The sequence below is a fragment of the Rutidosis leptorrhynchoides genome, chromosome 1 (genome assembly GCF_046630445.1).
Source record: "Rutidosis leptorrhynchoides isolate AG116_Rl617_1_P2 chromosome 1, CSIRO_AGI_Rlap_v1, whole genome shotgun sequence".
Taxonomy (NCBI): domain Eukaryota; kingdom Viridiplantae; phylum Streptophyta; class Magnoliopsida; order Asterales; family Asteraceae; genus Rutidosis; species Rutidosis leptorrhynchoides.
Window position 1 is genome coordinate 23,271,064 of NC_092333.1, and position 16,894 is coordinate 23,287,957.

Consider the following 16,894-nt stretch of genomic DNA (forward strand, 5'->3'; position numbering starts at 1 on the left):
ATTGTTGAGACGGCCCTGACAACTATACAACAAATAGTGTAAATGTGTGCGCATGTGTAGAAAATCATGACGTAATCATTTCAATGCAATTAAGATTATTGCTACATAAGTTTATCATTATGTTAATGCATTATATAACTGATTAAACTAAGTTTAAAAAAATAATACCATTGCTTCGATTACTTACCAACATTAATCTGCAAGTAATACAGAGTACTTTATAACTTATTAAATCTAACATTACTAATATTTTAATTTTAATGATGATGTGATACCGAATGGCTGAAGAAATGTTGATGGAAAATAGCATATGCTGGTTAGTACTGAAAATTAAGTGTTCATAAAAAAGTACATAAAACTTGCCTTAAACTGATATGGCCTTCTGTTTCTCGCTAGTCAACATGACTAGCAGACCCAATGACACATTACAGAATTATGTCGTATTTAGTTTACATCGGTTAACATTTTGAAAACGAAGGAAAATCATAAAATCCCAGTTGGTCATTAAGTACATATTTAATGTTTAATTAATTAGCTGATACGATACTCTTGGAACGATCTCCCAGCGCAACATTAATCCCAGGCCTTGAGAACACAATCTTCAAATAGTCAAAAAAGCAATGCATCAGTGATTTATTTACCCTCCTATATATGCTTTTATGAAGGCCCAAAATTCATATATATTAAGTACCTGGTAGTTCCCAATTGACTCGGTCTTAAACCCTGCAGCAGCATAATCAAAATAGTACTCCCAAGTACGGATGAATTGTTGGTTAAAGCCCAAGGCAAGGATTTTGCTAGGATGACATAAATATATAAATAAATAGATAAATAAGCATTCGTCACATGAGATGCATGATATATACACGCACATTAATAGCACAAGAGATATGATATGTTCTTACCTTTGGTTTTTCATAAAATTTTCCCTCCAAACCCCGAGTGTTTGGTAATAATGTGATCCTATCGTTTCCACATGATCCACACTACAATTATCAGAATTTGACGTGATTATAGATGAAATGTAAAAAAGTTCGTGTGATACAGTGATCGATAGTGAAATAATTTTGGAAGTTACCAGAGACGTGATGATGCAGCCATGGCGGTTGTCAATCTGTTAAGTGAAGGTAGGCACATTCCTGGAAATATGTACTCTTTAATAAACCCAGGGCTACGCCGAAACTCATCATACTTTGCATCTTGGACAGATGTGAACTAAACATATTTTGAAAAAAGATTGCAATTTTAAATTAGTATTACGCTTAATATCCTCAATTGATGACTTTAAGTAGTAACTTTAAGGGTGGACTTTAATATGTAAAATACCTGCAAGACAAGAATCCCATCTTGTGCCAATAACGATTCACAGCAGCCAAAAAATTCTTCATAGTATACGTGACCAACATGTTTTATCGCTTCGCTGAAAACAAGCATTGCATGTGTAATAAAACTGTAATGATCTGAAGCAGTCATAGAAAAAGTAAACGATGCAACTCACCAAGATATAATTCTGTCATATTTATTAGTTTTCGGCAATTTCCTATAGTCACATAGTAGAAACGTTATTTGTTCCTGAAAAATCAAGTACGATAAACAATTTTGAAGAAGGGTGAGAAATAAGCTTATGGCTTTTTCAAGGTGATTCCAAAATAACATTTGCTATAAAAGCATAATATATTATGATCAGGGACGAAACTAGTGTAAGGATATTAGGACCCAAAACAACGCAAGTGATTCAACAAGATCTCACCGATAGTAATTCTACAAGATTACTAACCCACTTAATGAACGAAAGATATAAATGCAAGAAATGTAAATCGACACAAGAGATAACGTGGTTATATGCAATCGTTGTGATTGCTTTAGTCCACGGACCAACTAGAGAATGTATTTACTGAATATTTGTGGTGTGTTTACAATGAGTTACAAGAGGGTCTATTTATAGAATGGTTCAAGGAGTAAGCTAAAAACAATTCCTTGAAGCTTCATGTGAGTTTCCTGACAGCTTCATGGAGGCTACATGTGAGTTTCCTGACAGCTTCGTGGAAGCTACATGTGAATTTCCTCACAACTTCGTGGAAGCTACATGTAAGTTTCCTAACAACTTCGTGGAAGCTACTTGTGAGTTTCCTAACAACTTCGTGGAAGCTTCGTGTGAGTTTCCTGGAATCTTCCCTCTAATTGTTTAAAGTTCTCCATATCTCCAACAATCTCCCACTTGGAGACTTTGAACAAACCCAACCTTCGTCAACCCAAAATATCAACGATCTAACCAAGAACGTTAAACCACCATTATACCGCCAAACTCCATTTGGGACACGCACACTCAACACATATTTCGGATGAGCAGACTTTCGATACAAGGTCTTCAACACTACTTGTTAGAATTGAAACATTAACTCTCTAATTCTCTAGTTGGGGTCTTCTCTTATCAATTCATTTGAAGACCAATTGAGGTAATGCAAAACCTCAATTTCTCTGTCGTAACAACCTTAGTAAACATATCAGCAGGATTCTTCGTACAAGGATTTTCTCTAATAATAAAGTACCATCATTTATATGTTGTTTAATAAAATGATACCTTATCTTGATGTGTTTCGTACGACTATGAAACACCGGATTCTTCCCAAGATGAACCGCACTTTGATTATCACAATTCAAGACGCAATAGTCTTGTCTTTTACCCAACTCACCTAAGAAGTTTTTCAACCAAACAAGTTCTTTAGAAGCTTCTGCAATAGCCATATATTCGGCCTCGGTAGTTGACAAAGCAACACTCTTTTGTAGTCGAGACATCCAACTAACCGCCTTCTTTCCTATTGTGAAAACATAACCCGTAGTGCTTTTCCCCGAATCGTCACATCCACCCAAATCAGCATCCGCATAACCCCTAAGTATGACATTGCTTTTAGAGAAGCACAATCCCATATTAGAAGTACCTTTCAAATAACGAAGCAACCATTTGACCGCTTCCCAATGCTCTTTCCCCGGATTAGACATATAACGACTTACAACTCCCACTGCTTGAGCAATATCGGATCTTGTACAAGCCATGGCATACATAATACTACCCACGGCCGATGCATATGGAACCTTTTCCATATCCGTTTTGTCTTTTACCGTCTTTGGTGATTGACTTTTCGATAACTTAATCGTGCTACCCAAAGGCATAGAACGAGCCTTTGAATTCTCCATATTAAACCTCTCTACTACTTTCTCAATATATTTGGATTGAGACAAGTATAGAGTACCTTTCACACGATCACGCACAATACTCATGCCAAGTATTTGCCTAGCACCACCAAGATCTTTCATCTCGAATTCACGGGAAAGTAATCCCTTCAATTTGTTAATTTCGGACATGTTAGAACCTGCAAGTAACATGTCATCAACATACAACAATAAGATTATATAAGAAGACTTGAGTTTCTTCAAGTAGCAACAGTGATCCGCTTCACATCTTAAGAAACCAATCTTCTTCATAAAATCATCAAACTTCAAGTACCATTGCCGAGGTGCTTGCTTCAATCCATACAAACTTTTCTTTAGCTTACAAACCCACTTCTCTTTACCCTTTACCTCAAAGCCCTCAGGTTGCCTCATATAGATCTCTTCATCAAGGTTACCATGTAAGAATGCGGTCTTCACATCTAGTTGCTCTAGATGTAAGTCCTCGGATGCAACCATAGAAAGTACCAAACGAATAGTAGTCATCTTCACCACCGGTGAAAATATCTCTTGGTAGTCAACTCCTTTCTTTTGTTGAAAGCCTTTAACCACCAAACGAGCCTTGTACCTTTTCTTGCCATCCAACTCATTCTTGATTCGATACACCCATTTACTTTGCAACGCCCTTTTATCATGAGGTAATTTCACTAGTGACCAAGTTTTATTCTTCTCAAGTGACCCCATCTCTTCTTTCATGGCAAGCTCCCATTGTATGGATTCTTTTGTCTTCCTTGCCTCAAAGTAACTTTCGGGTACACCATTCTCGGTATAGAGCAAGTAGTTCTCGGTATAGAGCAAGTAGTTTGCTGATGGAGAATCCCTAGGATTAGGTTTGGGCACTCTAGTCGAGCGTCTTAGTGTAGGAGCAACCGAAATGGTTGGACCGGTTTCATTTGTGTTCCTCATCACTAGAACTCGCACTATGTTCGGAATCATCACCGCTTTCCGAACCATCTCCATCATTAGCATTTTCCGACGCCTCACCGTTAATTGACAATTCATTGTTACACGTACTCCCACTAGAACCTGCAAGATCATCAATAGAAACATCGTCAAAAGTAACATGACCCGGTTTAGAACTCCCCGTTTCCGGTTTGCCATAAACCGAATCTTCATCAAAGGTAACATCACGAGAACGAATCACTTTTCTAGCTTCGTTATCCCAACAACGATAACCCATTTCATCCGACCCGCAGCCTATGAAAATACACTTCTTTGACTTGGCCTCAAGCTTGTCTCTATCCGCATCTTTGGTCTTCACATAAGCATTACACCCAAAGATCCTAAGGTGATTATAACTCACCTTCTTACCTTGCCATTCTTCCTCGGGAATTCGGAAACCCAACGGTGTTGAGGGTCCCCTATTTATCAAATAAGCCGCCGTATTTACCGCATCCGCCAAAACATCTTAGGCAAACCGGCATGTAGTCTCATACTCTTAGCCCTTTCATTTAACGTACGATTCATACGTTCGGCGACCCCATTGTGTTGCGGTGTCTCCGGTACCGTTTTCAACATTCTAATACCGAGCTTTGCACAATGGTCTTTAAACTCAAGACTACCATATTCCCCTCCATTATCCGACTTCAAGCACTTGACCTTCAAGTTAGTCTCATTTTCTACCATAGCTTTCCACTTCACAAATGTATTAAATACATCAGATTTAGCTTTAAAAAAATAAACCCATACCTTTCGAGTGGAGTCGTCAATGAAGGTGACATAATAGCGAGAACCTCCATGAAGGTGACATAATAGCGAGAACCTCCATATGAACAAGCTCCAATTTCTCCAACTTAGGAGCATTTCTCGATTTCCCAAAAGTCACCTTCTTTTGCTTCCCATATACACATGGTTCGCAAAACCCAAGTTCTACCTTTTTCAAATCCTAAATTCTCCCACTCGAAACAAGCATCTTCATACCCTTCTCACTCATATGCCCGAGTCTTCGGTGCCATAGAGTTGATTCAGACTCAACATTAACCGTAGCAACTACCGTGTCTTCATCAAACACTTCAACCATATAAAGAGTTCCCCTTTTTATGTCCACGGGCCACAATACAACTACCCTTAACCACCTTCCATTGGCGGTTTTCAAAATTAACCGCGTTACCTTCATCATCTAATTGACCAACCGAAATAAGTTTCCTTTTTAATTTAGGAATGTACCTTACGTTTTTCAAGGTCCAATTAGAGCCAAGAGTAGTCTTCAATACAACATCTCCAATGCCCTCTATATTGAGTTGTTTGTCGTCTGCCAATCTCACCTTGCCTTGATATGAACGAAAATTCTTCATCATGCTTTTGACATGAGTAGCATGAAACGAAGCTCCCGAATCCAAAATCCAAGACTCCGTAGAATTTTCAACACTACATAAAAGTGCATCATCACTTTCTTCCTCGGTCAAGTTCACACCTTTCGCCGGACCATTTTTACAATTCCTTTGAAAGTGTCCCTTTTGATTGCAACCCCAACAAACAGCTTCACTTCTATCTTTCGATGGATACCTCTTCTTAGACTTCTTTCTACCCTTCTTCTCACCGCGTTCAAATTTCCTACCACGGTTGTCAGTACTTAACAAAGAACCGGATGTTGATTCCCCCGAGTTTCTCCTACGAGTATCTTCACCTAGAATCAAATCCCTTATTCCTTCGAACGCTAGCTTAGTAGTTCCCGTAGAGCTACTAACCGCGGTAACCGTACCCGACCAACTTTCTGGTAATGATGAAAGCAAGATTAGTGCCTTTAACTCATCATCAAACACAATATCTACCGATGCTAACCTCGATATGATGTTGTTGAACTCGTTGATATGATCCGTTGCACTCGTACCTTCCTTCATCTTCGTATTGAACAATTGTCGCATTAGAAAAACCTTATTAGAAGCGGTAGGTTTCTCATACATGTTAGAGAGTGCTTTCAAGCAAGCAAACGTCGTCTTCTCATTCACAACATTGTATGCTACGTTCTTAGCAAGTGAAAGACGAATCGCACCCAAAGCTTGGCGATCCAAAAGCGTCCAATCGGCATCGTTCATGCCTTCGGGTTTGGTCTCTAACAGAGGTTGATGTAGCTTCTTTTGATACAAGTAGTCTTCGATTTGCATCTTCCAAAAGCCAAAGTCTCTCCCATCGAATCGGTCGATTCTAAACTTTCCGTCTTCCGCCATCGTTCCCTTAACGAAACCTTATGCTCTGATACCAGTTGTAAGGATATTAGGACCCAAAACAACGCAAGTGATTCAACAAGATCACTCACCGATAGTAATTCTACAAGATTACTAACCCACTTAATGAACGAAAGATATAAATGCAAGAAATGTAAATCGACACAAGAGATAACGTGGTTATATGCAATCGTTTTGATTGCTTTAGTCCACGGACCAACTAGAGAATGTATTTATTGAATATTTGTGGTGTGTTTACAATGAGTTACAAGAGGGTCTATTTATAGAATGGTTTAAGGAGTAAGCTAAAAACAATTCCTTGAAGCTTCATGTGAGTTTCCTGACAACTTCATGGAGGCTACACAGGCGTCCTTATATATGAAACAAACTAGGAATGACAAAAACGAAAGTGAAATTTAAAACTTTCACCTTAAATATGGCACATGAATATGTCATCGTCTCATCCAAAAAGAGAGAAAATAGTTCGTTACTCTAAAATGCAAGATGAAATGCATTTAGTTAGTTAAATGCATATAGAATATAGTGTATGGTAGGAAATACTTTTATATGTATAGAAGTTAATACGAAAAAAAAAATGTACACATGCCAGGTCATAGTGGCGAGATATGTTCCTACGTGCTTGAGGAAGAGTGTTTTGCCTCAAAACATGGTTATATGAGTACTTTGCAGATGCTATTAGAGCTGTTTTGAACATCGGTGTCCACCAACCTCTGACGTATATACAATCAATTTTTAATTAGTCTTGTGAACAACATATGATGCGTATATGAAAGATAACGTTACCTTTTGTTAGTCTGTGAGGCATTATCTTTCAAATCACCATTAAGAATCAAAATCTGGAAAATGATAAAATGAGAAAGTTAATTAATAATCATGCAAAACAATCGATCTAGCAATTACTCTGTCGGATTAATATCTTATGATAGGTTTTCTTCTCAAGGTTTTCAGGTAGTTTTAATCCAGGTAACCTACAAATTAAACGACGACTCTCTTTCAATGGTGGACTCAACATTAACCACCCCATCAATATCATCATATAGATCTGTGTTATTCGGGGTAACCAGACCGGAGAGTTAAATCCTGAGATCCTTAAACCCGACATAATTGCATTCAAGGATGTAATTAACCTTCGGTAAATATAAGCTTGATCAATTAACGAAGCAGATTACCGTAATCATGTCCAGAAGCCCGCGTGTTGTATCAGTAAAGGAGAAGTCTCCATTTATGTACGCATCAGCAAGGCCTAAATCAGCTTGTGTAACAATCTGCAAGTCATGACAAAATGTGAAATGACTACTATATATATAAAAAGCAGATGCATGATCATTGATTTTGTAAGTAAAAATGAAATGTAGAAATATAGTAATGCAGAGCATTTGATACGGATCCAATCCTACCAGAAGAAGACCCGCCAAGCTTGCAACTAACAGGCGTCCAAAGTGGCTAGGACTAGCCCAAACTTGCGATTCACTCCAACCAAAAAAAAGAGAGTTTATTTCCTTCAGTATCTTTTATATTTTTGTGGAGATTGTGATTTATTTGTTTCCTTAAATGTCGTTGGTTGTTTTCCTATTTAAAAGGCATTGTAATCTCTTTGGTTGGGGAAGAAAAGAAAGATAATAAAAAAAAAAGGTCTTATTGATAGTTTCTCTCTCGTTATTTTCGGTTGGCCAAAATTTAACATCCGTCGAAGACGACTTGGTCGGCCAAGCGTCATCGTCGCTAGGGTTCTGCCTAGGTATCTGGTTTCCGCTTATACGAATCCGTATCAAGTGGTATTCAGAGCTCAGGATTTTGGAGATGTCTGCACAAGGAGGAAATCGCCGCCAGCCACACCGTCGAACCGCCGCCAGAGGCAACGGTGAAGAGGGCCGCGACCCACGCGACATTGAAATTGAAAGGCTTCAACAACGGATTCGGGAATTAGAGATCAATCCTTTCAACAGGTATGAAAGACAGTATGAGGAAACATCCACTGGATCGGTTCTTGATGAATCCGATGACACCGAAACTGAAAATTTTTTTTATGACCAGCCACCGCCCACCCCACCTAACCGTCACCGCCGTAACCCCCCTCCACCACCACCTATCCCACAACAAACTGATCCATTACGTTCGTTGGGTCTCCGTACCGACTTACCAGAGTTTGAGGGTCGTCTACAACCCGATGAATTTTTAGATTGGTTGCAAACAGTTGAACGTGTATTTGATATTCGAGATGTTCCAGACCGCCTGAAGGTAAAGTTCGTTGCCCTGAAACTTAAGAAATCAGCCTCCTTATGGTGGGAACATGTAAACAAGACACGTTATCGGGCAGGGAAACATAGGGTTGAGTCGTGGGACAAGATGAAAAAGTTATTAAAAGCAAAGTTCCTTCCAGTTACTTACAAACAAGACTCCTATCTTGATTACCAGAATCTGAAACAGGGCTCTTTAACGGTCGAAGAACTTATTGGGGAGTTTGAACGTTTGCGTATGCGTTGCGGGGCAGAAGAAGACGAAGAACAGGTTATAGCTCGTTTTTTGGGTATTCTCAAACCGGAAATTGGAGATGTAGTTTCCCTACAGCAATATTATTCCTTTCATGACGTGTGTAAGTTGGCCTTACGGGTTGAAAAACAACTCGTTCATAAGAGCAAATTTTTTCTTAAACAACCTGCTACCAACCCAAAACCCACACCCATACCCACATCACGACCCGGACCAGTAAACCCAGACCCAACACCACCTGCCACTTCACAACCGAGGAGTTCAGGGTCTCTTCGCTGTTTCAAATGTCAAGGATTTGGTCACTTAAAGCGTGACTGCCCCAACAAACAACTAGTCGCTTTTGTAGATGACACGGAACCACAATATGACACGGATGGAGAGGAAGGGTCCGAAATACTTTACCCGGATAGGGGTGAACTTTTGGTATCTCGCAGGCTCTTAAACACGACCGTAGCGGATAATGAGGATGACACAAAGTGGCTACGTCACAACATTTTCCGCACAAATTGCACAGCAAAAGGGAAAGTTTGTACTGTAATTGTTGATGGTGGGTCTTGTGAAAACATGGTGGCTACTACCATGGTTGAGAAACTCGGGTTGCCAATGCATGATCATCCACAACCATACCAGTTAACGTGGTTGCGAAAAGGGAATTTGGTGAAAGTTAATCATAAATGTCTCGTCCAATTTTCCATCGGTAACAAATACGCCGATGAAATATGGTGCGAGGTAATTCCGATGGATGCTTGTCATTTGTTATTAGGACGGCCGTGGCTTTATGATCGACGTGTTAAACACGACGGTTTCCGCAACACTTATTCTTTCAAAAAAGATGGTTTAAACATTACATTGGCCCCTCTTAATCCACGAGATGACCCGACCACTACGGCCACATTGACCATGGCTGATTTTGCAGGTCTCGCTAAGCTACCATCCGCCCCACCTGTTTTTGGTTTAGTTGTGCTCGAGGAGAACGAACCTGCGAGGGACATACCATCTGCAGTTTTGCCATTGCTTCGTGAATTTTCTGATATCTTTCCATCTGACATCCCTGCAGGCCTTCCATTGGTACGTGAAATTCAACATTGCATTGATTTTGTACCCGGTGCTAGTATTCCTAATAAACCCGCGTATCGAATGAATCCAAAGGAATTTGCTGAACTCCATCGACAAGTGACCGAGCTACTTGAAAAGGGTCTTATCCGGGAAAGCATGAGCCCTTGTGCCGTACCCGCTTTGCTCGTCCCAAAACCAAACGGTACTTTCCGCATGTGCATCGATAGTAGAGCGGTAAATAAAATCACTATTAAGTACCGTTTCCCAATTCCACGCTTTGATGATCTTCTTGACCAGTTGCATGGGGCACAAATTTTTTCTAAGATTGATCTACGTAGTGGGTACCATCAGATTCGTCTGCGACCGGGTGACGAGTGGAAAACGGCTTTTAAGACTCGTGATGGGTTATATGAGTGGATGGTTATGCCTTTTGGTTTGTCAAACGCGCCTAGTACATTCATGCGTTTAATGAATCATATTTTTAAGGCATTCATTGGTCGTTTTATGGTGGTATATTTTGATGATATTTTGGTTTTTAGCAACAGTTTGGACGATCATCTTCACCACCTTAAGGAGGTTTTTAGCATTCTCAGAGAACAAAAGTTATATGCCAATGAAAACAAGTGTCATTTTCTTCAAAACGAAGTAATTTTTTTGGGTTACTTAGTCTCGGGTACGGGTATTCGCATGGACAGCTCCAAGATTGATGCAATTACCACATGGCCGACCCCTACTTCATTACATGAGGTGCGAAGTTTTCACGGACTTGCCTCCTTTTATCGCCGATTCATACGGGATTTTAGTACCATCGTGGCTCCTATGACAGACTGTTTGAAAAGTAGCAAGTTTGTTTGGTCCCCCGCTTCTCAGACCGCATTCGACAAGTTAAAAAAAGCCGTAACCGAAGCGCCCGTTCTTGCTTTGCCTAACTTTAATCATGTTTTTCAGGTTGAATGTGACGCTTCCGGGCTTGGAATTGGCGGAGTTCTGAGCCAGTTGAATCGCCCTATCGCTTTTTTTAGCGAAAAGTTAAATGAGACGCGACATCGATATAGTACTTACGACAAGGAATTCTATGCCATTGTTCGGAGCTTGGATTATTGGAGACATTATTTGTTGCCTAATGAATTCATTCTTTACTCAGATCATCAGGCTTTAAAATTTATTCAGGGGCAGGCCAAGTTGAATCCGCGTCACGCCAAATGGGTAGAAACTTTACAAGATTTTACGTTCGTCATTCGGCATAAAGCGGGGACAGCCAACACGGTGGCCGATGCTTTAAGTCGTCGCCCTAGTCTCATGGTTACTACTACTGCACAAGTGGCAGGTTTCGATCCTCTGAAGCACTTATATGGCGATGATCCTGATTTTAAAGAGGTATGGGAAAAGTGTGTTTCAGCTCCTTTTCGTGATTATGTTCGACGGGATGGGTTACTCTTTAAAGGGCACCGTTTATGCGTCCCACTCTCGTCCTTTCGTGATGCCATTATTCTCGAATGTCATAAAGGCGCTCTAGCAGGACATTTTGGACGTGAGAAAACGCTTTCACTTGTGGGGGAAAGATTTTTTTGGCCTAAACTAGTGCGCGATGTGGTGAAAATTCTTCATCGGTGTCGTGTGTGCCATATAGCAAAGACACATAACACTAATCAGGGCCTTTACACTCCTCTTCCTACGCCGTCGGCTCCTTGGGAGGATGTAAGTATCGATTTTGTTCTCGGGTTACCACTTACACAACGAAAGAAAGATTCTATCATGGTTGTTGTCGACCGTTTTTCCAAGATGGCGCACTTTATTCCGTGTTCTAAAACTTATGATGCTTCACAAGTCGCTCGCTTATACTTTTCAGAGATCGTTCGGTTACATGGGGTTCCGAAAACAATCACCTCGGACCGGGATGTAAAGTTCGTTAGTCATTTCTGGAGGACACTTTGGAAGCGTTTAGGGGCGAAACTTCAGTTTAGCACATCTCATCACCCTCAAACGGATGGCCAAACTGAAGTCACAAACCGAAGTTTGGGTAATCTGTTACGTTCTTTGGTTGGAAGCAATATAAAGCAATGGGACATTGTTCTTCCACAAGCAGAATTCGCATACAATCGCTCAACTCATAGTTCTACCGGGCGCAGTCCTTTCTTAGTTGTCTATGGCCGCAATCCATTCACTCCTCTAGACCTTGCTCCCTTGCCTGGTCTTGATTCATTTAGTGCCGATGGCGATGAACAAGCTGCTCAAATTAAATTACTACATGAGCAAGTTCGTGATCAGATTACACAACACAACTTGCAATATCAAGCCCGCGCAAACAAGCATCGCAAACGTGTTGTGTTTCAGGAGGGTGACCTTGTGTGGATCTTTTTACGACGTGAACGTTTTCCGCAGGGCCGTTTTGGGAAGTTACAACCACGGGCGGATGGCCCATTTCGTGTGCTCAAGCGGATTAATGATAATGCGTATCAGATTGACTTGCCGGGACATTATGGAGTGTCCGCTACTTTTAATGTCGCTGATCTAGCACCTTACACTGCTGAAGATGAGTTTGAAGATGGCTCGGGGACGAGCCGTTTTTTAGAGGGGGAGGATGATACGGATCCAATCCTACCAGAAGAAGACCCGCCAAGCTTGCAACTAACAGGCGTCCAAAGTGGCTAGGACTAGCCCAAACTTGCGATTCACTCCAACCAAAAAAAAGAGAGTTTATTTCCTTCAGTATCTTTTATATTTTTGTGGAGATTGTGATTTATTTGTTTCCTTAAATGTCGTTGGTTGTTTTCCTATTTAAAAGGCATTGTAATCTCTTTGGTTGGGGAAGAAAAGAAAGATAATAAAAAAAAAAGGTCTTATTGATAGTTTCTCTCTCGTTATTTTCGGTTGGCCGAAATTTAACATCCGTCGAAGACGACTTGGTCGGCCAAGCGTCATCGTCGCTAGGGTTCTGCCTAGGTATCTGGTTTCCGCTTATACGAATCCGTATCAGCATTGACCTTCCAGTAGAATTGGGGACTATGAATTCTCAGACAAACTTTTAAAGGGCACTTCTTTTTAGTTCCTTCAAATGTGAACATTGTGCCACCTTGTTCCAGTAAACTATAACAAATTGAAATACTCTTATGCCAGCTTACACACGTTTATTAATCGTAGTAACACAGTAAACGATATACAAAGAATGAGAAATAAACAGATGGCAATTATTTTGGAAGCTAAATTGGAATAATGGGCCAAAGGATGGTACCATTGAACAAAAGATGAATGATTAGCCATAATTAACAATTATTCCGTATATCATATCACATAGTAGCATTATGTTAGAATTGTTAAATGGACCTCTTAATACTTGTTGGATGAAAGCAACTTACATAAGAGTGCCCATTGCAATATAATTTTGAAGGAATCTAACAAGGAAGGTTCGTGCACCATTTTCCATCAAGGAAAGTATCATATGTTTAGGATTATTGAGAATTTCACAACTCTTATCATACATTCCATTTGCTGCAACCATCCCCGCCTTCACTCGGCCCTCGCAGAATCCATTACCTATATAATAAATAGATAAGAGTCACAAAGTTAACAAGTAAAAAGAGAGCAATATTGCCAACCACTGTTAGTCTAGCTAGATATTAGGTATGTGTGTGTGTGTGTGTGTGTGTGTGTGTGTGTGTGTATACGGTATGTGGAGACCATAAATTAGTTAAGCACTTAAGTGAGTAAATAAGAAGAAAAGTACTTTGGTATGGCCCACAGAACCAAATTACTCTCTTCCCTTGAATGAGATGAAGTTCATTAGAAGCCTTTAATGATGCAACCGACGGAACTGGTCGTTCTGTTTTCCACTTTCGCAAGATACTTTCTGGTTTTCGGGATGGGTTATAAGTAACCAGAAAAGGTAGCCCCTTATCATCAATATTCTGCATTCAAATAATGGTATTCATAAGTCAGATACTTAAAACTCCAACTTTAATATTCTGCATTCAAATTCAAATAAATGAATAGTTGACAGAATAAAATATAAGAACAGAGTTCATGACACACCTGGAGCACATTTAACCAGTATGTTAAGCATACTTTATTATCTCCAGTTCCAACAAAATTTAATGCACTCCATGTGGTCTGGTTTCGCGGCATTAGACTAACGTCACGATGTAGATATACATCACTGTCAAAAAAGAGTTATTATGCATTCAGTTTTATAAAAAATAAGGAAAAACCTTACATGTATGCGTAGTATAGTAGAAGAATACAAATATATATATACCTGTATACATAATTAAAAGCCCCAAGAATTCTTTTTTCTTCATATGTAGCTTGTTCCCCCAACATTCTAAGAGTATCAGGGGCATCCACATCTATTATGCACCCAGAATACTTTTCTTGAGATCCATCTTCGCACACTATTAAGCAACCTGACACTCAAAACAATGCACGTGATCGTGTTTTGATATAAACTACAGTAATTAATTGATTCTTGCACATTTTCTGGGACACATTCCCATATATTTTAAAAAATGTGAAAAATCATAATAATAAAAAATACAAACGCTGGGGACTGACTAATCGTCTTCATATCAATTAAAACCATATGTTGCTTTATATATGAATATGAAAAATATATGAGAAATATTATATACCATCATCAAGTTTCGAGACTGATTGAACAGCACAACCCGTTATTACTTGGCAGCCTCTAGATTGCAGTTCATTTCTGATCTGGTATATAAACATTCTATTATATACTGGAGTATATAATTTAACTTTGAACTAGAAGAGAGTTTATTAAATAACATAAAAAGTTAAAAGTTAAATAATATTCACCTTTTCAATGTAACTTTGTGAACCACCCCTAACAGTAAGCCATTGAAGCCCGTTGAAAAGCTAACACAATCACACAAGTAAGACGATGATAATTGTAACTGTTCGCATATAACAGCAGTGGAAAAAAAGGAATAAAACATGTATGCATATATAAAGAGATGAGTACTTGAAATAGATGGTGATCTCGGATATATGAGAGACAAGTAAACGCGGATAGTCTTAACACTACTTCTGCAGGGCATGAGAAGAGTGCAGAGCATATCGGAACCTGCAATATAGATTTATGTGCATCACATACTTTCAGCATAAACTCGTTTGGTTACATACGTATAAGCAAAAAGTGCGAGAACTGACAGAAATTTTTTGTTTTCTTACAAGATAAGAGTTTATAAATAATTCCGAATAACCATGTGACCGAGTGATATCCCACAGTGTTTCATTGAAACCAATGTCCTTGTTGTTCTCAGCCTCTTCAAGGTACCTATATATTTATATATATTATAATGGTTTACAATATTACAATTAGAGAGGTGCACTTGTTGAAATATGAACAAAAGCTATAACGTCACAAATATTCATTGTAAGCTATTCCTTACAATCATACATGTAATTAAATTAATATTTGGTCTTGTATACGGTATGTATAGTACTAGTACCTAATGACATCATTTTTGAATTTCGTAAATTCGCGGAGCATCCTCAAGAAGAAAGGATTTAGAGCATTCAGCTTTTGAGCGAACACACTAGATAAACCATTTCGAGTACCCCATTCGAATCCATTGCCCTTGTCTAAACTAACCGAGAATGACATGTCACAAATTTCGACATCAACTCCTAGCATCTCAAAGAATTGCATCATGTTGGGACATGTGACCTGCATATAAATTGATTGATCATACGTACATATGATAGAAAGCTCAAGGGACAAACTATCTAAAACATGAAGTTGATATATACATTAAATTTTTATTTGCATGTAATGATGATAAGTAAATTGTAAATGAAGCTTAAAATAGAAACTGGAGAAATATGCATTTTGTGAGCAGGTAAACGAGTAATTTTACTACTGTTCATACAACGTGAATGAGTCTGATATAAAATTGACCCTTTCAGAGACATGAATATTGACTAATTGCTCTCCCGTGCATTTACAGTTATTGCATATGTAAACAAAGTAGATAAATACTTACAACGGGTTACACAGGGCAAATATTGTATTATTGTTCGATTTTTTTCTGCTACAACGACCCGCCGGAATTGGTGACGGCCGGTGCATTTCCGGATGTGGTGAATCAGCAAGTGTAACCGCTGCCACCATCGCTGGAAGATCTATTCCAGATCTTAGTTTTTTATCAGTTGATTATAATTAAAGATGAAGGTAGTTGTGAGTTGTAACTTTGTGTGTGTGTGTGTGTGTGTTTCGCGGAGTTTGTTTTCTGGGTTTTCATCAAGCAAGAAACCCAATACTATGATTTTAGTAGCTGACTAGCTATATGAAGACGAAGGGTATTTAAGTCATTTTCAGCACTTAACAAAGATACTGTATTTAACTAGTAGTGGATGGAAGGATCCGATATAGCAAATTAGAAACTACGAGGACACAAAATGGAGAAGTGGAATTATTTTAACCCTTATATACTAAAAGGAACCCACCCCACCTACAAAATTAATCAAACGACATTGACCAACTCTCATCTCAAAAACTGCAAAATACCCCCTTAACTATACCATACTTACAAAAATTACCCTACACTTCAGAGGGGTAAAAGGGAACCCACCCCACCTACAAAATTAATCAAACGACATTGACCAACTCTCATCTCAAAAACTGCAAAATACCCCCTTAACTATACCATACTTACAAAAATTTTTTAACCCTTATATACTAAAAGGGAACCCACCCCACCTACAAAATTAATCAAACGACATTGACCAACTCTCATCTCAAAAACTGCAAAATACCCCCTTAACTATACCATACTTACAAAAATTACCCTACACTTCAGAGGGGTAAAAGGGAACCCACCCCACCTACAAAATTAATCAAACGACATTGACCAACTCTCATCTCAAAAACTGCAAAATACCCCCTTAACTATACCATACTTACAAAAATTACCCTACAC

General features: G+C 39.1%; 1 protein-coding gene across 1 annotated transcript; it reads right to left on the reverse strand.

The window, feature by feature from the left end:
• Positions 1 to 319: 319 nt before the first annotated feature.
• Positions 320 to 16,201, reverse strand: LOC139886410 (uncharacterized). The gene is made up of 21 exons (XM_071870227.1): positions 15,959 to 16,201; positions 15,425 to 15,642; positions 15,144 to 15,249; positions 14,935 to 15,036; positions 14,769 to 14,828; positions 14,585 to 14,663; positions 14,212 to 14,359; positions 13,989 to 14,112; positions 13,684 to 13,864; positions 13,316 to 13,493; positions 12,944 to 13,046; positions 7,583 to 7,678; positions 7,197 to 7,249; positions 7,000 to 7,123; positions 6,822 to 6,884; positions 1,499 to 1,572; positions 1,327 to 1,420; positions 1,079 to 1,215; positions 906 to 986; positions 692 to 797; positions 320 to 599 (listed from the first exon to the last, which is right to left on the reverse strand). The coding sequence occupies exons 2-21, from the start codon at positions 15,625 to 15,627 to the stop codon at positions 528 to 530; spliced, it is 2,184 nt and encodes a 727-aa protein (XP_071726328.1). The 5' UTR covers positions 15,628 to 15,642; positions 15,959 to 16,201; the 3' UTR covers positions 320 to 527.
• Positions 16,202 to 16,894: the final 693 nt, after the last annotated feature.